Consider the following 24,158-nt stretch of genomic DNA (forward strand, 5'->3'; position numbering starts at 1 on the left):
CTGCAGAGGGGAAAAGGGGTGCATGGTCACATAACTAAAAGCTGATGAGCCAGCACATGAAGTCACAGGCAGGTTTAGTTCTGGTATGTTTGATTTTGCAGGCTCAATGCTCTTTTAGCCTGTTTTTGCAAAGGTGCTACTTGTGTTAAGAAAGTGTCTCCAGGACCTCGCTGGTCTTCGCGTTGGCTAAAAAAAGTACATCCTCTAGCTAAAGGATTACATCCTGTGCTTTACACAGCTTTTCAGCATAGGACCCTCTATGTGAGCACTGTGGGATGTTGAGGGTGAAATCAGCTGAAAGGAGCCACATTTTGGGGTCTGTTTTTACAGAGCCAAGCACAGAAGGGCTTTGGTCCTTAACATGGGTACTACTGCAGTTCAAAAAATAAATAATAAAGTTTAGTACAATCCAGATAGGGCTTGACTTAGCGGGCGCTTTGTCATTGTCAGCTGGCAGTGTAATGCTGTATCCTGACTACTGGCTGAGTACTTGAAAAGAAGATGTTGCTCCTGCTGACAGCTAATAGTGGATGTCCTTTAGCACACCAGGTAGAGCTTCTACTTTGTGCATTTGAAAACACCTGGTTTAGGTCTCAGCTGGGAGAGATTATGCAGAAAGGAGACGTATGAAATAGCATCAAATGAGGATAATCCTTCATTTGACATTTACTCATTTGGTTACCTGCCTCAGTCCTGCAGTGCAGCACCCCTGCTATTAATCTTTTGTCAGGATGTACTTAATGTTATATCTGCTACCTGTGACAATTATTAGACTTTGCACTTCAGCAGCACTTCTTTTTGAGAGGCAGCATGGCCTAGAGTGAGTATAGAGGGGGTAATCACTTCCCATGATATTAAGAGTACCAATTCAAAACCTTTACAAAAGATTAGCTGGTCTTTAATAAACACAGAAGGTTGGGACTTCATGTTCTAAATGATCTGAAATACAGAACCTCTGTATTTTTCTAGTCCCTTAGCAGGGCAGTGATACCAAATTTACAAAGTTAGTTTTCAGAAAATGAGCAAAATTCCCTGTCAGCTACAAGGTGTTTAACTCAGGAGTAGTTCTGCCTACTGCAAGAGACTTTCTTTGGGTCTAGGCAGATGTAACTGTGAATAGACCTTAGCTATCTCATAATGTGTTAAAATTCAGTTTCATGTGAGCATGGGAGCCCTTTGGGATCTCCTCCAAGGTTTGAAGGAAACTGAGAAAGCACAGCAGTAGCACTCACCCTCCCCCCCCCAGGCTCTGCCCCTGCTTCCCTGATGTCATCAGAACAGGAAGGAGCAATTAACATAGTGTGGTTAATTACAGCCAGATCCTGGCTGTTCTGGCTCCTATCACTTTGCTCTGGGCTGACCCAGAGCTGAGCGTCAGGGTGGTGAGGGTACTTTCACGAAGAGCACTAGAAAGGGATAGTTAGGTTTGTAGGGGGAGCTTAGGCGGCAGTGGATTAATATCAGTGAGGAAGACCAAGAGTGTGTGTTTCTGCAAGCAGGTATTGGGTTCTCAATGTTTTCCTCACCTCATATAAGCTCCTTGTATAGAGCGTTTGTTGTATAATTAGTCAATGCCGATCTCTCTGAACTGCTTTCTATCTAGAGACACGTGGCCACGTATTAATTTCTCCAGCTTCCCTTGGCAAACACGGAGTGAAAAGCAAAGAGAAAAATAAAACCAGAGTTAAGATATACAAATGAAGTATAAGGTTATCACAGAGAAAAGTGGAAGTATCTCCAGCAGAGCGCCCAACAGTCTAATTATGCACTGTATAAAAAAAGCAGAGTATCCTTTTATCAGGTTTAAATTATCCAGGTTTTGAATTTAACAGAATGTCTTATAGTTATAAGACAGGGAGCCCTCATGTTCTCAGGCTTCCTTCTTTATTCAATATTTTATATATTCTTATTATGTCTCCTCTTATTCATCTCCTTTCTGAGGCAAATGGTTGTTTTCAGTCTGCTCTTTAGAGACTTCTTGCATTGTCATTTCTGCCGATACTGTCTGAAACAGTCTCCCTCTAGTACATGCAATAATATTCCAGAAGAGGACCAGCAATTCAAATGCACCATGATTTTATGTGTTCTGTTTCCCATTCCATTTGTCTTAACATGTTTTTGCCATAGGTTCATGTTGATCAAATTTTCATTCCTCCATTGAATTCTGCATTGAGACAAGCAAGTGCTTCTCGTGAGTTGGCTCAGCTAATTTAGAACCAGTGTATGATTAGTTCAGACTCCCCTTCAGTATCGATATGCATCTTGCTATCAGTATTGATCATTCATCAGCATACTTGGCTCTAACCTCTAAGCTCTTCACCATGCTGCTTAAGATAATTTTGCCATATATGCAGATTTCATTTTTTCTTTGCTTGAATCCATGCCTAGATTGCTGACAATTGCACTAAAAAACAGACGACCTCATCTGAAAATTTGTATCTAACTTTTACTAAAAACCAACTGCTTAATTCTTACATCTGATTTCTGTTTTAAACTTTAAGTTTTAAGTTTGTATATTTATGTAATTAAATCTGTGTAAAAGGACACAATCAAATGCTGCTTAATGAAATGGATCTTAAAAAGGATGTATTTAGAGTAGAACACAATATATTCAGCAATGTTTTGCAAGAAGCTCCTTATGATAGGATGTACAGGATAAAAAGTGTGTTAATTATGTGAGCATTACAGGTATTTTGCTGTTTTATTATCACTCTTATTGGGATCTGCCTAAGTAAGATGCAAAGCTGAGTGAGTGAAAGCTTTTCTTGCATTAAAATGTCTCTAGTTAATTGCATGTAGTATGTTGTAAATGAAGGCTTAGTTGCAGTTCAGACTGAGTCAAATTCAGACCAGGTGTAACCCCACTGAAACAGGTTCTGTTATAACTAGACACATCACATGCGCAGCACAGAGCTTTATTCTCCGTGGTCTTGTACTGTGTATGGTTAACCTACAGAAGAGAATATAATGCTTTATCATGCCATAATAGCTTCATTTTATACCCTCTTTCAGGAAGCGTGAATGGCAGAGAAGTGCGACAAAGTGAATAAAAATGAAATTCATCAGTATTACAGAAAGTTGCATCTAATTCAGGCTCTGTTGAAATTTAATTCTGCAGCTAGCCTCCTATAGAAAGCTCATATAGTTTATAGGATGGTGACATTAAGGGAGATTGTTTTGGAGATCACCTGCATCTTGCAGCAGAAAGTGGTGGATGTCTTTCACCACAAATACACATGAATGGCAAGATTTCTGCCTTCAGAAAGTATATAATGTAAGAAGTCAAGCAACATAAAGAGTATAGACTGTGCAGGTGCACGTTGCATGCACATTTATATGTACAGATATACATATATACAAGTGTGATTGTGTGTATGCCTGTAATTGTGTATGTCACAGATCTTGTAATTAAAAGTCAATTTGAAGCAACTTGCTCCAGACTAGTTCAGTGTTACTCGAGTTTAAAGTCATTGGAGCCAGCACATTATTAATTCCAGGAAAGTTCTGGAGCTAAGAGAAGTGTGCTGTAGTTTAACACTTCATTACTTCATTTTCAGACCCTAAAAGCAAGAATTAATTAGCACTTTCCATGTAATTAATGATACCAGTTTTAGAAACCAAAAAATGCTTAGCCATGAATCTAATTCAAAATGATGTTTGCCAGAAGTGTCATGAGCTTGCATGGAGGGAGCACAGATGAATTATGCAAAGTACTGTTAATACAAAGTCCAGTTTGGATACTAAGGATTCCTGAACAGGAATATCCTAGTGAGAAGGACAAAGCTGTCAGTGCTGTCTGAGCACATAAGGTTAACCAGTGTGGTTCTGTTGCTCTCAGTGAAACTATTCCATTTTACTCTGGTATATGGCAATGTATTCATGAAGAAAAATTTCACCTAGCGTAGCAGATAAAACAGAATAGATAATATGGTAAGCTGAAGAGAAAGTACAAACCACAGACTCTGTTAATTTTAAACTGGTAATAGAAAAGTGAAAAAAGAGGCAATGATGTATGTGAGTTAAATACAATTGTAAAACCATGACTATTATCTGATGAAAACTGGAAGAAAAAATAGTATAATATATGCTATACTTTATTAGATGCAGGATACGTCTTTTTACAAATTCAGTTAGATGACTTGTCTCTAAGTTAGTGATTTTTAATGAAATGTGTCAACATTACAAATGCAGAGGGATATTCATGAAACCTAGACAGTTTTGAAAAATTATTTCAAAGGATTTCAAGTCTCATACCTGCCTTTAAGATCACACCACATGTCTGGTTTCATAGCCACAGTTTGATACGGTTTTCCCCTGTACTTAAGTGACAAGCCATAAAAGCAACTGATGACTTGTCTGCATTGTCTACTCACAGCTCAGTGTTGTCAGTTAGAAAGTAGAGGGAAAAGAATAAGATTTAAAGCAAAACTCTTATTTCGTGTTACTAAAAATGTTACATATATTGTGGGTAAAATGATCCAAACAGAATTACATTTTTAAAGTCTCCCTTCCTGTAAAGCCATTTGGTTTTCATTTTGCATCTAAAATACTTGAAGCAGTAGGAGTTTCACAAAGCTCTTCGGGGCTGCGAGGTTGCTGAGTGCGTTGTCACTCATGCGACCTGAGTAATTTGTCAACAGTCACTCTTGCAGGTTGTTTCCATCAGGAGGAGAAGTAGATGACAGAGTTGGAAACTTACTTTTATTCATTACTGTTTGTTTACAAAGAACGTACACAAATTCCTGTTTCTGCCAACTCAGACAATGGAAGACAGGTTGGTCTGATGGTCCTGGCTGCTGCTTCGCTTCTGGACCCTGTCCAAGGAGAACTCATTGGCTTTCTCTCTTCTACATCTCTGTTGGGGTCAGACTACGAGTCTGTCCTGCTGACTGACTGCAGCTTTCCACATCTGACTGAGCAATGTTCCTGGCTGCATATTACACATATACTTAGTTCCATCAAATTATATACATAAACTTCTGTCTATGAAGTCAGCTTATGCAGACCCCCTCAGCAACCATGGCTCAACTCCCAGCCACCCTTACATATGTCCCACGTTTTGGACAGTGACACCTACATGTCAGTTTACTGTGGGATGAATGAAGCTCTTTCTTACATTACTCCTTATAAAAAAAGAGCATCTGAGCATGTGAAAAGCAGTATTTGATCACTGTTAACTTAATTATGACTTGTATTATTATTTAATTCAGTTAAGATTGCAATGTCTGTAGGGCCCAGGTTTTAGGACAGGACTTAAGGACTTGCTGAAGTCAGTCCCTCTTCAGAAGTATTTAAGAGTTATTAGGGGTGCTTTCCTGAAGAGTAGCTGGGTACATTTGTAAAATGGGAAAGGTACTTGTTTGCCCCTTAACAACATTCCTAAACAATAAAGAAGGACTTTGAAAATCCAAATCAAAAACTAAAGGTGAAATCCTGGCCTGGTGTAAGGAAAGGATAAAAACTCCATTGAATTCAGTGAGTGCAGGTATTCATCCAATGGGTATTAGTGGGTTTCTGCACCCTGGTTTCTCATTTTCACTTGCTCTCAGTCTTCACGCAACTCTTCAGGGAGAGTAAGACAAAGTAGTGACATCTGTACCTACTTGAGCATGAGCTAGAAGAAGCCATGGTGTTATCCTAATACTTGATGATCAGCTTTATTGAACATGAAGACAGTCCACCTACAAATTACCTCTCCCTTTGTGAACTGAGGTCCTTTTTGGAGGGACTTGGATCATTTGGTCTGCCTAGTGTCAGTCGCTGATGGCAGGAAGAACTGATGGAGGCTACAGAGTGATCTAGGAGTGCCAAGGCTTTTCTACCAGTCGGGAAGGGCCTGTGTGCTCCCTTGCAGTGCAGGGTGCACCCTCCCTCATGGAGCGAGCACTTGGGCTGTGACTGTACCACCCGTACATCAAAGACGCTTCAGGCCAAAGGGCCTGAAGCCTTCTTCTGCACGGTGATGTAGATGGAGCCAACGTGTCTCACTATGACACGTTACTGTACTGCGACCAGTTCTTGACCTATTTCATCCAGATTAAAGATGAGAAGACTGTACAGGAAGAGGGTATAGTAATAATTTCAAATATGCAAAAGAGAAAAGAAAGGAAGAGACTGCGAAGGGGAAGATGCATGATGAGTGCTGGGTAGAATAACAAAGTGCTGGTCTTGAATTGCTGCAAGAAAGAATTAGGATAGAGGACAGGAAAGAAAACTTTAATATGGTAAACATAACATTGTTCTATGTGAATAAATAAAGATATCCCAAAGAAACAAATCTATCCTTTTGAAATTTAAAAAAAAGAAAAAAAGATATTTTAAAACATAGAAAGGTCTCACTGGGTCAAACTAGAGGTGTTAGATACTATCTAGTCACACAGTCTGTCTCTGATGGTGCAAACAGTGGATGCTATTTAATAAGCACATGAACCTGCCTGCTTTTTGACTTTTGTTCTCTCTGTGCTCTCCCAACACCAATAATCATTAGATTAGTGATCCCAAAGCATATGCTCTTGCTTGTTCCTTTTAGTATTTCTTTATGAACCTGTTATCTTTGGACTTGTCTAGTCCCATGTGAACCTGCTGGCTATGTCTGCTTCCTGGGGCAGCTGTTCCAGAAGTCCCCCAATGATTTTTTTTAATCTCTTTTAAGTCATTCACCTATGGCTTTCATTGAACGCCCCCTAGTTTACATGCTTGAAAAGCTGTTTTCCTAACACCTTGCAAAGCAGAACCAGAAAGGGGAAAGCACTCTGTTACTTTTGCAAGACTTATATGCATCAGATCTTGCAGAACTGCATGTATTTTGTGATACAAGAACACAAGATAGTTATCTTCACAGTTTTTGTGAAGAAAAGAAAACTATCATGATGTAACAAAACTATCTTCACAGTATTCACAGAGCTGGGATCTCCTTGGCATTTTTGCGTCAGCCTGTCTCCTTAGGCACGCCTATGCAATGTATAGGAAAGAAGGAATTTTTCCTGACTCGAATTCACAGCTGTTTTGTGGTAAATTCCGCAGCTGTGACCAGAAACTGGATGACCTTGTTAGTAGGACAGCCACAAAGTAGCCACAAAGTTTGGTTTTGATTATAATGTCTGTTTTTCTTCTTGAAGTCTGTTCCTTAAAATTTGATGTGCTCATGTAATTGCAATGTAGTTTACTGCCCTGCTTTACCTCCGATGAAGGGAGTTTGAGACTTCGCAGAGGAGGAGAAGAGAGGGAGAGAGAGACTGACAGACACAGAAGCCCACAGTATGGAAAATTAAATGATATCACTGATAGGCTTTTCTGTCAGTGTATATGAGTTATTGAATGCTTAAGCAGACGTATTACATGGTTTTTCTATCCCTTATCCCCCATAAAACTTAACAACTAAAAAGATAACCTGCATGTAGTTTATTAGTGGTCTTACGTGCATTCATCTTTTTCTTTTTTTCCTTTTCTACTTTGTTTAAAACAAAAAGTCTATAACAGAAATACAAGTCAGATTCCCTCCAGTGGAGTAGATTTTCATTTCTCAGTAGGAAGATGGAAGAAAAAGATTCATAATTCACTTACACTTCTGTGAATCCAAGATTTTTTGGAAGTGACTGGTGTTTTGCACAATGTGAATGATTGGGGCAGGCATCTTGCATTCTTCTGGCATCTGGATTTTGGAGGTATTGAGCACCCCTTGTCTGAAATGCAGCCCCTTTAAGGTATCTTAAAAGAAACATGTTGCAAAATGAGGCCTCTGAAACCACTCATCGCTTTTGAAAAACCTGGTTGTTGGTTTTAGTAGTTCTGGACTCTAAAGATGATTACTTTCAGGTCTTGTTTACTGCCTCTCGGCATGAGTTTTAGACAGTTACTGAGCTACACCGGTCCCATCTTGGTGCATGTTTCTGAGCAGACGTGGCTGGATCAGCTGGGCAAGGCCAGGTGGTGCTGCTGCCCACCCTTCCTCCTGATGCTGGCCTCCTGGCTAGAAAGCAATGTGAGCTTGTTGGGGCCAGCAAGAGGGCATATGGCTGCCAGTCAAGGCAGAGGGTTCCCATGGGATCTGAAGGGCCTCTGGGCTACGGGGATTCTTCACATGACCTGTATTCAAGAGTTATCGAACAAAGTGTGTTAAAATCTTCGGGAAGAAGGGCAGGAATCCAGGTCTCCCCAACAGGGTGCTACATGTCAGCAATGTTGCGAGCTTTGATTTCTTTTTCTTCTTTTTGGCCCACATCCACTTTATTGTTGAGCAGCTTGAATGGTTTCTGAAAGGCAGAGAAAGACCTGCCACCTTCTGTTCTCTTCAGATCCTTCTGATCTTTTCAGATCAGAAAAATCGTCCAGGCTGCCCTGTGACAGCATCTTGCATGAGGGTGACATTAAACCCAGCCAGGTCATCTTGCCTTATGAAGAGCTCTCCAGAAACAGTTGGAGAGAATTATTTGAAGGCAGCTATATGAGCTATTTAAGAAATCACCCTGGTGGCTGAACTGTTGTCACCATTTCTGTGTACTCCCCTTAGCTGTGCTGGCTAGTTGATACCTGTTCCTCTGCTCCCTCATGATCTCCTTTTCATTTCAATCTGAGGTGTTTGAAGTTTGGAGGCAGAAGGAATGGAGTGCAGGTTGCCAGGCTCCGTAGAAAAATCCTAGTACCTCAGACTCAACCCTTGGTGCTGAGCACAGGGCAAAAGAAAGATAATAAAGAAATAAGGATTCTTCCTTTCCTTAGCACATCTGTCCAGCTGTGTCTTAATGCATCTGCTGCGGGTGTCATTGATTTCCAGTCAGGGCCCCTAGCTAAGATGATGTCTGTCTCCTCGGTTGTACCCTGCAAGTTTGCTTGCTTCCAAATTGGACAAAAGTCAACAATGCCTGGCTTAGCATCCTCCTTCTGGAGGCTCCATATGGTGTTAAAGCATATGTAGAGAAAGAGGACATCTCTATGAGGTAAAATCTATCCTTTTGGTGGAAGTAATTTTTATTTATATAGGGAGGGGAATTTCAAATATACTTAACGTTTAAGCACTTGCACTGTACTGGTGTAAGGCACATCACTGCAGGCCAGTGAAACCAGTTTCTATATTTGTTAAAGCAGAGCTGCTTTTGTCCTTTAGTTAGAAAGGTATTTTGCCACTGGGTAGGCATCATCACTTTTTATGTTGCTCTATGTGGGGTAGAGAATGTGAAGGAGGCACGCTTGACCAAAAATACCCTATTGACACAGCAGTCTTTTCCCATCTTTGGAGGGACTGAGTGGAGAATATTGCCAAACTCCAGTAAATATAAGTGAGCTGCATTAAGTGCAAGTTGTGCGTGTACATACATTTTGGAGCTTCTACAGTCTGTTTCCTACTCGGGGCCAAAGGTTCCTCTTCAGCATCCAAGTCCCCAAGTCTCTAGTCAGTGGCACCTTAACAGCCTCCAGCTGAGATAAAAATATATTCAGATCACAGCAGTCCCTTCTGCCTCTCCCAAACTGTTTGGGAGGCATCTCCTGTACTCTTGCTTTGCATAGGTTGAAAAATTAATGTTAGGTGCAGGTTCTCATGTAACTGTAGTCACAGAGCAGTGATGGGCAGGATCTACATCTCTGAGCTGAGGCCTTAAGTCAGTCATGTCTTGTGGCTGAATCGTAAGTTTGTCTTTTTACCATGTAGGATCTGAAGAATATTACCAAAGTTTTGGACCTGGACTTGCAAAGCTAGGTATTGTGCATGCTTAAACACCTAGAAAGGAAAAAAAAACCCAACCCTCCTGTATTTCCAAGGCTGCTGTGTGCTTGGAGCTCCCAATGAAATCAGTCCACTTATTTTTTTCTTTTAAACTGATTCAGCTGAAGGGTGAAGATGTCCTAGGTGTTAACCACTCACAGAAAAATAAAATACTTCATACAAATTGTTTCTGTTGCGTTTGTTGATCTTGGTGAATTTGATAGCATCTTCGTGATGGTGCCGTCTAGTGTTCGAAGTATATGAGATGAACTCACAGTATATATATCAAAGCAAAAAATGCTGGCGTATAGTAAGGAGGCATTGTTTCAGCCTCATGTATGACATTGTAATTGTATGTTTTTTAATGAACAGGCCAGAGTAGTTACACTTAGCAATGTTTGTTCACTAAAAAGGAAAAGGGGTGTTAAATCATTGTGTTCTTTGATGAATGGCTTGTACACTGAAGAATAAATTGAACAAACTGGCATAGAGCTCACTGAACATGAAATCAGCTATTAGAAGAAAGCTTGTGAACAAATTCTGAGTCTGATATGCATCTTTTGATTAATGTCCTATCAATCATCCATAGTGGCTACCTTAGCTAAGTCGTGCTGTAATCATTCATGGTTGCTTACAGGAACACTAGAAGGGACTATAGAGCTGCAGTAACTGAATATTATTACTGATTTCTCCCTAACTCTTGCTGTGAACAATTACTGTTTTCACTACGTTTCTGCCTCCCTTTATTAAAAAGAATACAATGCAAAATGAAAAGAGAGTTCCTCAAAGACCAGTAAAATTCTCCCAGGGTATTCTTAATGATATTCTGTCCTAAATGGGCAAACTATTGTAATGCAGAGTTCTCACCAGGAATAATAGTAATGTAATCACATTGAAGCTGTCTCTTTATGGATTGTAGTCAAACAGACAAAATGTATAGTCAGATTAATGAACACAGAATTTCTGTAGAATTATTACTTAAAATGGTTGAAATGATTTTAGCTTTTTGTATCACGGTATTTTCAGTTAATGCACTTAACAGCAACAGCAATTAAGACTCCAGACTGTAAATTTGGACTAAATCCACCCTTTTGACATTAGAAGAAGCCTTGATTCTTAAAAGGTATTATGCTTGCACCCCTCTCTTTTAAGATGTTTTAAATTTATATGGCTGTGGACTGTGGTTGTTCGCTGTTTTTTTTTTAAGGAAAAAAAATCAGTGAATACACTTTTTCCTCCTTTTTAAAATATTTTGAAATATTTTTTTTTCCTTTATGATTGTAAGTTATTGGCAAACATTGCCAGGAGACTCTCATACTCTTGTGTGTGAAGATTTAGTTCCACACCACTTATTTCTCGAGTGTGACACAAAGAATGCTTTGGCACTACCCACAAAATAGGTACTTAGATGGCAGTGTAATTTCCTCCAAAGTCACTGTAGTCTGGGAAATACGGTGAAGTAATGAAGTGATGACAGGTATTAACATGCATAATGGGCTTTAATAGACATTTAATGTTGTTTAACTGGAAGAAGGAGAAGTGCTTTCCCATTGGAATATTTCTACATTGAAACTCATTGATCACCAATTTCAGGGGGGAAAGGTTAATCCATCAGTTTCTGTAACCAAACGGCACTGATGGAAATTCTTTAGGTGACATTCTGGATGAACTGAGCTTTCCATCTTTGCAAACAAATGAGTGATATGACAAGCATGGTGTTCAGAACACATTTAACCAATTGATTTTCTCTCCTCTTGTAATAAGATCTAGAGACATATGAAAGAGCGTAGCATGAGCCAAGATTAAAGGAACTGCTTCATACACGTGAACATAGGGGAACTGCATTATCAATAAAAGTACTATAAAGCATGTAGGCACCCATTCTTTTTCTTTATATAAAGTTTGTTATTGCAATAAATAGCTGTTATTGAACTGCTTGCCTTTTATTTCAGTTTTTCTGAATTTTATTTCAGTCAGCTTTCTGTGGTTTCCTAGTAAATGTTAGGAAAAAATGTTATGTTTTGTTATGGTATCATTTTTGCACTCACTAGTAAATCTAGGCCAACTCTGGATTTAAAACCAGGATTTATCCTCCTTTGGGGCACGAAGAAAGATATGAGGGGGAGGGAGGGAGGGACCTGACTTCAACTAATGTAAATATTTCAAATATATTTTAAAGGTTTAATCTATATGGTTCCATACTGTAACGACCCTCATCATTTTCCTCCCTCTTCCCTCCTTTTTCTCCCAAATTCAGCCCTGCTCTGAGTTTCACATACCCTCCTACACCGGTATCCCTCCAGCAAATGCATCAGCAAATTATAAGTCGTCAGCAAACCCTAGGTTCAGCCTTTGGACACAGTCCTCCACTCATCCATCCTGCTCCAACTTTTCCTACCCAGAGACCTATCCCTGGCATCCCCAGTGTCCTGAACCCTGTCCAGGTCAGCTCTGGACCTTCTGAGTCCACACAGGTGAGAGACAACAGAAGAAACCTTTGCACCCCATTAATTTAAAAATGAAATAAATTAAATAAATGACATTGTCTTGATGGCAATTAATCACCACTGTCACCGAGACCCTTCGATAACAGTTTTCTTGCAGCTATAGCTTTTGCAGTCCCCTATTATAAATCACAGGAGTGTATCCACAGTTCCTGATTGGTAGTGTGCTTTTTAGTCCTCATAAATATTTCAGTGTGCTGCAGCAGCTTCTCATTCCAAGCTGTCTCTCCTGGATCTTACACAGGAAGTTAATAGAGGTAGGGAGTAAGAAAAGGGGGAAAACCACATCAAAACACTAACATTTTAAAGATTAGCAGATTTCACCTCCAAATCAGGCTGACTGTTATATGACACAGGGTCCTATTCTGCCCTCCTGACACAGGTGCGAGTAACTCAGTCTGTGAGCAACAGAGGAACTTGAAGATAGTGCAGAGGTTTGAAGTTTTTTTTTCTTTGATTTGTGCAAAATTGGACTTACTGAGTTTGAATTAATCATTTCAGTAAACCAAGGTGTATTCTTAAAAGCTGGGCATGTGCAGCAGTGAATCAGGCCCATAATGTAGAGTTTATCACAGTTCGTGCTTTGCCTGTTATTAACTAGTGCTGTTTGTTTCCAGATGACCTGGGATAGGTTATTTATCAGTCTGGGAGCTGTTTATCTCCTAGCTAGCTTTTACAAATGTAGAAGCAGAACATGCTGCTGTAGGAAGCATATTGATTTTTTGTGGGGTCCGTGCAAGTTCAGATATCTCTAAAAGATCTCTGGATTCCTACAAGATCCATTTGCAGGTGTAGATAATGGTGTTCAGTCTAGCACAGTAAGAGAAAAACAAGATTCTGGCCTGTTTATGTCAGCAGTAGTTTTGCTATTGACTTGGGAGAATCCAGGACTTCATCTAGGATTTTTTTGGCTGAGTCTCACGCTAGTGTTCAATTTTTCTTCCTATCCACCATTATAATGGGAAATGCAGTAAAAGAGCTGAGATCTTGTGGGCAGATGTTAAGTGCAAAACCTTTCTTCCAACTGTGAAAAATAAATCTTTCTCTTGTGTTTATTTGAATGAGCACACAGTGATTTTGCTTTTCAAAATTGCCTTTCTGAAGTTGTCACTATGTGGAAAATCAAGTTCCTCCTACCCCTCCCTGGCCTGACAAAAACAGCATTGGTTTGTAGCAAGGAATTACATCAAATGCCATCCTTCCTGTTCCCTCCCTGCTCCATTACAAGGTTGAGCGATGCAGCTCTTCCACAAGTTAATGCTATGTAATTGAAGCACAATGTAATTGCATATCCTATATAATTAACAGTGTAGCTTCTCCAAATAAAGTTGCTGAGCAGATGCTGCATATTTTTGTTTGGAGCTACATATTTATCACAGTCTAATTTTGTCTTCTTTTGGGGGGAAAAAAAACCCTGCCTACAGCAGAATAAACCCACAAGCGAATCTGCAGTGAGCAGCACTGGAGATCCCATGCACAACAAGCGCTCCAAGATAAAGCCCGATGAGGACCTCCCCAGCCCGGGAGCGGGAAGCGTGCAGGTATGGCGGTCAGGTTACAGTCATAAGCCTTTCATCTCGCTGCCAGAGGGAAAATGCGCCCTCCCCATAGCTTGTGTTTTCAGGCTTCCTGCGCTCGTATGGCCCTTCATCTAGTGCATACACGGGCAGCCTCAGCGCACGGTAGCAAGGGTTAAACGTGAGCAGTGAGGGGCTGCTGGGGTACAGGGTCTGTTGCAGAATGAGGGCAGAGAGGAAAGAGGCTGATGGAGAGGCTCCTGTGATCAGTCAGAGCGTGCTCAACCCTCTGTTTGCCATGGGAAAGTCAACAAGAGACATTCAGGTCTTTGCTGAGGATGTATTTTCTGTTCAGCAAAAGTACATATGCCACCTTGACTTTTTACCAGGTCTTAAAACTGTACTGCACTGAGGCCTCAGTGTCGGGCTCCAGTCTTATTTGCTATACTTCCTATACCAGTTAATGCCACTGGTTTTAGTAGAGCAACTCCTGATTTACAGTCACTCGGGGGAGATGAGAATCAGAGCCTCGATCTTGTGAGTGAATCCATGAAAACAAAGCAGAGGTCTGTCTAAATCCTTCAGCAGGTTCGAAATGGAAAAATAGCATGAGTGCATAATGTGAACCAAATGCTTACGGTAACATCTGACTCCTACCCTCAGCGAATAACAAGCTGGGGAGAATAAGGCACCTTGAGGAACTGAAGGTAGAAAGTCAAAAAACAAAATTAAATATTCTCTTCCTCTGCTTACACCTTTCATGCACACGTGGTGGGCAAGAACAGACGAACAAGTAGCACGAAAATTACCGGTCTGTTCTCGGAAAGGTTTTAGTGTGCGAAACTGTCACTGGATTAACAATGAAAGCACACTTTGGATTGCCGGTGATCCAGTTTATGTCTAACCCTAGTACTAAAGTCAGATTCCAATTATTCAACTGTATTGAATAGTGCGTTTTTCACTAGTGGTGCTACTGAATAATAAGGGGCAAGTGTACAAATAACAAGCTGCTTAAATATAGGAGAGAGAAGCCAAGCCTTTATGATTTGCTTTTAATTGAAAAGTAAAGGGATTTTTTTTTAGAAATTCTCTGCAGTGAGTACCTCTGGGGAGGAAAAATTTATTTTACACGTATAGTCTGCAAATGACTTCTGGCTTACCAGGCCTGTTTTGGGCTTCTGTATTTTGTAGAACAGAGTAACATAGCGAACTGAGAGTAAAATAATCCCCCCCCCCCCCCCCCCATCATCTTTCTTTTAATGCTGAAGTAATTCACTTTTCTTCCTCCTCAGTTTCAGAACTTCCTCTCTCTTCTCACCCCTGTTTTTTTCCTCTCTCCAGGAACAGCCAGAAGGAATGACCCTGGTAAAAGAGGAAGGGGACAAAGATGAAAGCAAACAGGAGCCTGAAGTGGTCTATGAGACAAACTGCCACTGGGAAGGCTGTTCCCGGGAGTTTGACACGCAGGAACAGCTAGTGCATGTAAGTTAATGGTATTCAGGAACTGGGTTTTAAAACTATGTGACCTTTTTCATAGGGGTTGGGTTCTCTGACCCTGTGCTGAGTCAAGTTTCTTAGCTAACAGCGCTGCAAACTGGAGAGGGGTTTATGAGTTTCTGAGAATAAAGAAAACTCAGAGCCACAGTGCTTGACCTGTTCATTCAGCTAAAGCTTAGTGTAAAATTCAATAAAGTCTTCAATAGAGATTGTAATGGCTCTGATCCTGTAAGCCAGCAAACGCTATTTTGAGTTAGAGACTTTGATAGTTATTGAGTAATAGTAAGCTGGACATGAATTATTATTAACCTTTAGCCAAGTTTGATTTTTTCTCCTCAAAGGGACTGTAACAGTAGAAATGGGTGAGGGGATTTCTTCCCCTTCCCTAAGGGGGGGGTTGGTATCAATTTACTGTTGAGTGTAAACTGAAGGGGGTTATTTGGCTAAATGCATGGAGACTGAGTTATTTCATGTTTTTAGCAAAAGCAAACTATGGTCTTTTTTATGCTACACCAAATATTAGTTGTATCTGCCTTGGTTTTTCTTCCTCTCTGCCACCTCTCCAAAAGAAATTATTTTTACTGTTTTGTAATATTGTAAGCTAGAAAATGAACAGTCAAAACCTAGAATATAACCTGGCAAGTACAGTGTCCCCCCATTTCCAACCTCCTTAGCTAGCAGCACCTCTCTTAATTACCGGCATCATAGAACATAGCAAATACTCTGAAAAAAAAGGAATTCCTAGTACAGATTAGAGAGGAACATCTTCAGCAAATGATCAGTGTGTCAGAATCATATTTATTGTAGAAAACTGTTTAATACTTTCCTGGAGATCATGCAAAATCGATTGTGAAATGTGGCCAGTACTACTGAAATAGCTTGTTGAAAAATGTACTTTTCCACCCAAAATAAATAAAAAAACCCCACCATCTATTTCCAAACACTATGCAAAATGGTAAACTGATGCTGCAAAGCTGACTTTAGTAAAGCAATGCCAGCTTTCACTTGCTGGAGTGTGAGAGCCTCTTGGTGTTGCAGTTATTCATCAAGCTGTATTTTCGGTTTCTTGTTATTATTAGGTAGTAGTAGTAACAGTAACAAAATAATAATATGTGAAAGACTATCAAAACTAAAATAATGGCAGAATTGTGGCATTTTTTAAGAATCCTTTGGACACGTTTTGCACAAATAATTCCCTAACTTTTTAATAGGCCAAAATGAAATGTAAGGAGAGACTCTGTTGGTGTCACAGTATCTTTTGGGGAAGAAATGCCATATAAACAGCTGCTGCAAAGGGTTGGACACATTTAAAAGATCAAGTGTTGGTCTTGCAATTGATTCCATGCAAACAGACCAATTGACATCATCTGGGGCTCTGCACAGGCACAGTCTTTATATCTGCTAATAATTGTAAGGCTGAAGCTTTATGATGCCTGGCAAACCTTTCTCAATATTCAGAAATGATCCTAGTGATGTTGATAAATAATTTACACCAAAATATGTGAAATAGAAGAGAATTGCAGAATAAAGGTGCCCTTGGTAATGAAAAAAAGGAAGAGGATTTTTTGACATTTCAGATGTAAAAATTAATTGAATTCCACTGTGCCTGTTAGCTACTAGCTAATGTTTTGTAGTTTAAGGTGAATTAAATGGACAGCGTGATTGGTTGTTTGGGGTTTTTTTAAAATGCGTTTGTTGATTCTGGTGTGATTTTTATAGCAAATCTGACTGTATTATAAGGGTCAGCAGCAAGACTCCTCTGAAAAAAATGTATTTCTTATGTTTCTGCACAATGGCAACATCTGAAATGGGTTTCTCTAGACATAAAAAGGGGATATAAAAAATGTTTCTATGATACATGGAGTTCTTTTTGGCAGGGCTTAGGATTCAGATATGTTATGATGGCATTTAAGATTACGAGGTGCAAGTCCTGACTCAATACCCTGAAGACAATAAATTCATCATCGCAACCATCACATTCAAGTAGCACAAATCACGCTGTAAGAGTCAGCGTGACTCAGTGATGGGGCCCTGGTTTGTGATTTCTTTTGCTGCTCCGACAGAGCCCTGCTGTGGGGACTTGAGCGAGTTATTTCTGTCCAGAATTGCAAAGGGCTTTAGACATCCAACTCTGTTTGAAAGTCTGGCCCTTCACCCTGGTCTGTCTCTCCCATATTTTGTCTGCCCTTGATTGCCAGAGCCCTCTGATGTACACCTGCAGCAACTAGGGAAATGAAGTCTGAGTCTTGGTAGGCCTTCACAGGAAGGCAGTCCCGGTTTTGCTTAGGTCTGTGACTCCGGCAGAAAGCGTTCAGTCCCCGAGCAGCAGTTCGGTCCTTGAAAATCTCCCCACTGATGTGGCTCGTGTATGCCTCCTGCCCAAATACTGGCGAGTAAATCCAAGTAGATACAAGCTGCTGTAAATGCGCTTACCTCAGCGCCTTTGCACTGCATGAGTTCCTAACTTGGCGTGTACATGTGTGCACCTGAACTAGGCACAGAGAGAGCGTGTGTCTCAGTGGCATGAGTACATCCTTTACTCAGTAATATTTACACTGCAGTAGCAGCTGGAGGCCTCGTCAAGCCCAGAGTCCCGCGGTGCTAGACGCTGCTCAAACGCAAGAGAAGGAAGGACCCCGATATGGGCACGAGCTCTTCACTCTGCACCTCCAGGGCCGTGTACATCAGGCTGTTCAGTGCTGTCTGGAGGTACCTGAGCTAGCCTGTGTACAGGTAGGGCTGTAGCTAGGACCACGCTATTAACCTTCAAGTCGTGCAGCAGAGCTCTGCCACGTTGTCTCTCCTGGCCGCATGCACTGCTGCTCTGCGGGTGATTCCCAGCCTGCTGGCAGACTCAGCAGAGCCTCAGTTGCTCCAGCCGAGCTTGAAGGGGCTTTTGAATAAGATGCTGGACTGCCACGTAGGTAATCAAAAGTACAGATAACCATCCTGTTTTGTTGACTCTACTGTGGCGTAGTAATCTTCAAGGCAGGGGCAACTGGCATAGATAAAGGCAATAAAGGCTTAAATTGCCCTAGCAAGACTCATCCCGGTAACGTCTGCTGTCTTCCCTGTATTCCCTGGCACTCAGAAAGGATGATGAGCATGAGCAGAGAGCTACAGTCACGTGTTCAAGGGTGTTGGGTGGGTGTGATACAGCACTACACATGATACTACATCATATTGCATACACACACCTACTTGCCCATACTATGGGTAGTCAAGTGAACTGTATAGTGAAACTGAGAGTGAGCTGTGTAGGCCTTCACAAAGGATTGCACGAAGACCCTTCCCCGTCACCCACTTCGTTGAGTACGTGGTGTGTAGCATATATTCAGTAGAAAGGAAAATGCATTTGTATATTTGACTTGGAAGCATTTAGAGTATTCTTTCACCTGTACAACTCTCTAAACCAGTTCCCTGGGTTTTGGAAATTCAGCTGAGAAGAAGAAATTTGTAAAATGCAGAGTTTCAGAAAAAAGACCTAAAAAGCATTCTTACACATCCTGATAAGGCTAAATTTTCAGGATCTACACAGGCTAGCAGTAAGTCTTTTAATGAATGCGGAGTTTTCTTTCAGGGGAATAAAGCTACTGTTTGTAGCCGTGCATAATAGTAAGATATCAGACCCAAAACATCTGATGGCACAGAACAGACTGTTAGCCAAGCCTTGCATCCCAAAGCACTGGAATCTTAGAGGAACTGCAGTGTTTAGGGAAAAGATGGAAGTATATTTCTACCTGTTAGTTTTGTTTCCTAAAGTATTAGGTACCTCAGTGTGAATTCTAGTTGCGCCAGGCTGAGCAGAGCTCAGGAGAGCTTTTCCACAATACGCAATGCACACAGTTCACATTATAGATGTCATTACTCCCTTCATGTATAGAGTGTATATGCAAGCACGTATGCATGTGTTTCAAAAGAGGTAAATATGAATTTGTGTATATTTTGGTCTTCCTGTCGCATGAGGATAGCTTTATTACCTTTTGGGGAATGATGGGACCCAATTTACTTTGAAATCAACTGTAGATGAATCAGATTCTAGCAATATCTGCATTACAAAGTGATGTGTAATATAGCATGTATGGAATGGTAAATAGAAAGATAATCTGTGTCCGAATATGTGGTATAGCTTTAGAGCAGAAATTACAATTGTGGGCACAATAGTCAGCATCTGATCACATTTTTCTGCATTACTTTCTGTAGCAAAGTCCTGCTGTTATTAGTGTGAAATGTGGGCACTAGTGAAAGTGTGCTTAGGCTCCAAGAGACAATGTTTTCTGACTGAATTTATGAACAGAACCTGGGCTGCTATGAATAAATAACTGAAAAGCTACATAAAAGAATCGTTATTGACCCACCCAGAAGGGTTTGACACTGGAATGATTTTGAAGCAGGAGCTCTTATTTTCAAGTGATATGTGCCACTTATAATTCAGCATGGTTAAATTTTCATGATACATACACCAAAAGGCAAGGTGTTAAACCATTCAGATGCTCTGCCTTATTTATAGCACCTATCCATCCTTTTCCCCCCCTTTTCTTACAGTTAATAGAAAGATTCATGATTCTTCATGGTTGTCTATCTAGCGTCTGACAGTACCGACTGCCCTGCTAAAGCAAGTCACTATCTATAATTGATATCCTTCTATGGAATAGGGTACTGGCTGCAATTGAAGGGTTTTGCTGAAAGCTCTTAAATCCTGACAAGTTCTGCCCTTGTTCTGGTTCAGTCGCTGAGCTGCACTGTTAGGATCCCAGGGTTATTTGAAGTTGGTGCAAGAGGCGGCGGCGGGGGGGTGGCACATTAGCAAATCACAAAGTTGGAGAGCTGCGTTAGAGCCGCCACTGCATTCGCCTGCCAGGTAGTCTTATTTACAGTGCGTTGCACTCCTGAAGAGATTGCTTATGTTACTGCCTGAACAAGTGTATTAAAGGTTTCTTTCTTTCCCTTCTTCTTCTTAAAAAAAAACCAAAAAAACCCTTATTTATTTTAAAGCTTCAGTTTGCTGCTGGGGTCTTTATCATTCAGCTGTTTAATTAATTTCTCTGCCCAGCGAGATATTATAATTGGGCTTAGCTGAGCTCAAGTTTGTTTTAAATATGTGATAAATGCACTTCAGCGCCCAGAAGCTAATAAGATATTGTATATTTTTATAAATCTGCTTTTTGTTGCAGTTTGTCTTTTCCCCCCCCCGAAATCAGTTTAAGAATAAAATATTGCAGAAGGGCTAGACACTAAAGATAAAAGTTTGTTTAAGGAAATTATCCTTCAAGGAAATGACTGAAGTTATTGTTAAATATTAATACAATGGCAATCAGAAGAACGCAGTGCTGCCTATTTCTCATCCCCCTTGCTGTGTAGCCTTGATGATAATTATTTTTATTCAAAAACATGCTTGAAGAACTGTAGAGCTATTTTTTGTTAGTGTTTTCTCCATAATTGTACAGCAATAAAATTCTCTCATTGTTGTTACATTTGATTAGATGAGATCAAAAAGCCCTAAACTGACAGCAATGGCTTACAGTCAGGATTTCATTTGCTGAGGTCTTCCCGCCTGTTTGCAAAGCCCCGGTGACGGAGCGCTCCCCCAGCAATCCCCAGGGCAGCTGCTGTAATGCTCCACCAGGCTCTGTTACCGCACCAGTGGAAAGTTTCTTGTGTTTCTCAGGTACCCACGTGTTCCCAAGGTAGTCGCGATGCACTGAGGATACCCAGAAGAACCATTACATGAAGTTCCCTGACTTGAGTTTCTTAACCTTTTTGCCCTCCTCTCCTACAGAAGAGGGTGGGTTCAGCTCTGGCCGACAGAAGGTTGCCAGCGATCCATGGAGACCCACATAAAACCTGGGCTGTGACCACAGCCTGCCCCAGCTCAGGTTTTGCAGCATCTGTCGTGATAGGAGGTGCCTTAATCAATGATGTGCACCTCGAAGCACTGAAGAACATGTCTGATTGGGAGGTGAGGACCACATCACTCTCTGAAGGACTAGACCTCTTTGGAGCGGGTTGTTTTGGATGCCCAGAAATAAGGACACTCAAAGTCAATAGACTTGAAAGTCTCACTCCCTCTGCTACCATGCTGCCTTTGGCCTGTGACTTCTTCCTCAACTCCTCTGCTGTAGAAGAGTGGTAGGTAGGGACTGGAGAGAGCTCCACCCCTCTTCTCTAAAAAAAGATCCAGCTGCCATAGGAGAATAAGCCAGATGAGAGCAGTTCCCCTGAGTAATAGCTGCAGCGGCAGAGCTGTAGATGACCCTGAGAGTCGCACATTGCCCACCGCTTGCAGGAGGAGAAACTGCCCCGTGAGCAAACAGCCCCGAGCTGCCAAAGCCAACAGGGTGCTACTCGCAGCTGTGCAGGTAGGCATCTGTGCCTGAAAGGAGGCAATTACACACAGCTGCCCCAAAAGGCAGATTATCCTTCATGCATTAGCGATTTCTTTTCTCTGCGTGCTGGAGGTGTGCTTGCAAACTGGTCGTGATGCAGGTGAAGTCCCAGCTATGTGAAGCAAGTCCCTTCACAATCCCAAAGGGCTGTAATTACACATCCCAGTTTGCGTGCATCTCCACATACGTGCAGGGATTTATTTAATTTTTAATTCTTCCTTGCAGAGGCAGTTTTCAGTGCATTTTCATTATAGTTTTATTTGGCTCTAGTACAGTAACACAGAGAGGCTTCAGCCCGTTCACAGGCTCATTGTGCGTGGCAGTGACAGCTACTGCTGTGAAAGGTTCAGAAATGTTTCCTTTAAATTGAAAAGAGTAAGGAATAGATAAGAACATGAAATCCATTATAGTAATCATTTTTTTTCCTGACAAAGGAGAATGTTTTATGTACAACAGCAAAGGGATTTTTGTTGGTGGTTTTATTCTATTTCATCTTATTTTATTTTTTACTTACTGGGGTCTGGACCCTAATCCATACTTGGAGAAGCAACGCTGTGGACAAAAGAAATCATTCTTCAAGTGAGACAAGCCCAGGGCTTGGGCTGAAGGTTGGGGCAACTTGGAGAAGGCAGGGAGTTGTTTCAGAGGGAAGCAACTGCCATGAAAAGGTTTTTTCCAGTTTGTGCATCCCCTCAGTATATTTGACGTTTGTAGCTGTGAGGAAACAAGGGAGAGGAGGGAGAGAGAGAGATTATAGCAAATAATCATGAGAAACATCTATCCAGAAGTTTTTAGATTTTGAAATCTCTTCCTCGCTGCCTGTTTCAAGGCTTAGTTATAATTAAGACACCACCTTACTGTGCTGGATTATAGGCTGCTGAACCCATAGTTCTGAGCTGTGCCAGAATGGTAGCATCATTTATAGGCCAGCAATTCATTACATGGCGTAGGAGAGCTAGTAAGCAGATCTGTGCCCCTAAGTGTATGTTCATTTTCTCTTGGTTTCTGTATGGGTACCTAACACAGACTTGTTTAAATGAAGCAAGTCTTTAACCCCCCATCAAAGGTAACCATCTAAGTGCTGTCGGGTTTTAAGGTTAAGTAACCACAGAGGGACCTCACTGCTGTTCTGTAGCCTCAGTAGCCCTCGGGGTCTGGCACGGCTCCTGTTTGCCCAGCACATCCTTGCTCTGCGCCAGCCACCGTGATGCCCTCTGCCTTCCAGCCGTGTTAAAAGTCAGCACTGCTGCCTTGTGAAGAGATCTTACTCACTCTGGGCTTGACCCAAAGGCCAGCTGTGCTTTGGCTCAGGTCCTCTTAAGCACTCCACTACACAAGCGCATTGGCAGTTCCCCTACCTACAGTCTGGCTTTTGATGAATCACAGAGGAGAAGGGGAAAAAAAAATAAAGTGGGGATTTCTTTTTTTCATAGAGAAAGGTTTACAAAAAAATAAATCCACCCTAATCTGTGAAGTATTAAGAGGGGATTTAGAAAGAGAAATGTAATCATTTTTTTGTTTTAATTCCTCTGTAATTAGCATTTCTTTCACAGCATTAGGAAAACTTGTTGTTAGTCTGCTGCTGCTACAGCTACTGTTCATATGAGTTGCCAAAGTCATTGTCCTCGAATTGGTGTCCCTGAAAGAGGTTGCTAAACTATGACGTGACATTTAAATAGCACTTTTTTTTCACTGGTGTAGGTAAGGATGAACAGTGCTGCTCCTGTGCCCCGAGAAGTTACTCTAGCGATTTAGATTGAAATCGTAACAAGTGGGTGCATGAGCGGAAAGGGCTGTGCGTGGCAGGGAGCAGCGTTCAGCCTCTGTCCGTGCTTTTAATCACAAAGCGCTATTTAGGTGGTTTGTGGATATACATACTTATTTGAAGTGTTTATTTTGCCTGAAAGTTGAGCTAGTGAACTCTTCCAGGTTAGTGATGTTATCATAGGTGCCTTCCAGTTTTGGGGAGAAGTGCAGGATAAGAAGCTGCCAGCCCAGTCCCAGGGGAGCCCACGCTGACTGAGCAACAAATGCGTAGGCAAGAGTAAAGCTGCAAACTGAGTTGGCTCTTTGGCTCCTGACTGTTGTTGGCATATCATGGAGAAGAGAGAAAAGGGAAGTCCTTGCCTGCTTTTTTTGCTGCCTCCGAGCTGCAAGGAAGGTTGGGGTTGTGCATTGACTCCAGGTACTTTTCAGTCCTCACCAATGGGCCAGGACAAAGCAGATTCACTGGGACAGAGCTGCACTTTCTGTGCAGCTTTTTCCTGCCTTGCTACTGCTGACTAAGTGATTGCTGGTTTGTAGCCTGTGTTACTATGGTGAACCAATGGAAGATCTACTTCAAGCTTTCTGGAGTCCCTGTTCGGTGTCGTCTGTCTCAGCACTGCTTTTGTTGTCTCACAGTGAATAGGATTTTATCCAGCCCATCTTCATATCTTTGTCACAAGTGCCATGTTCTCCCTCATAGCTGCCCATATTCAACCCAGAAGGTTTGCCCATAAAAACCAGATGCCTGGAAGAATAGAAATCTATGAGTGCTGGCCCAGCTATTGCA

General features: G+C 41.3%; 1 protein-coding gene across 3 annotated transcripts in view; it reads left to right on the plus strand.

Annotated features, from left to right (window-relative positions):
* The window catches only part of GLI3 (GLI family zinc finger 3), a 215,009-nt gene that overhangs the window by 158,838 nt on the left and 32,013 nt on the right, over positions 1 to 24,158 (plus strand). For 2 of the 3 annotated variants that reach the window (XM_069812329.1, XM_069812318.1), the window contains exons 8-10: positions 11,958 to 12,174; positions 13,629 to 13,745; positions 15,063 to 15,203. In XM_069812329.1, coding sequence (XP_069668430.1) covers positions 11,958 to 12,174; positions 13,629 to 13,745; positions 15,063 to 15,203 — 475 coding nt within the window. The remainder of the gene's footprint in view (positions 1 to 11,957; positions 12,175 to 13,628; positions 13,746 to 15,062; positions 15,204 to 24,158) is intronic. The other variant, XM_069812338.1, reaches the window with a different exon arrangement.

The sequence above is a fragment of the Haliaeetus albicilla genome, chromosome 2 (genome assembly GCF_947461875.1).
Source record: "Haliaeetus albicilla chromosome 2, bHalAlb1.1, whole genome shotgun sequence".
NCBI classification, from domain to species: domain Eukaryota; kingdom Metazoa; phylum Chordata; class Aves; order Accipitriformes; family Accipitridae; genus Haliaeetus; species Haliaeetus albicilla.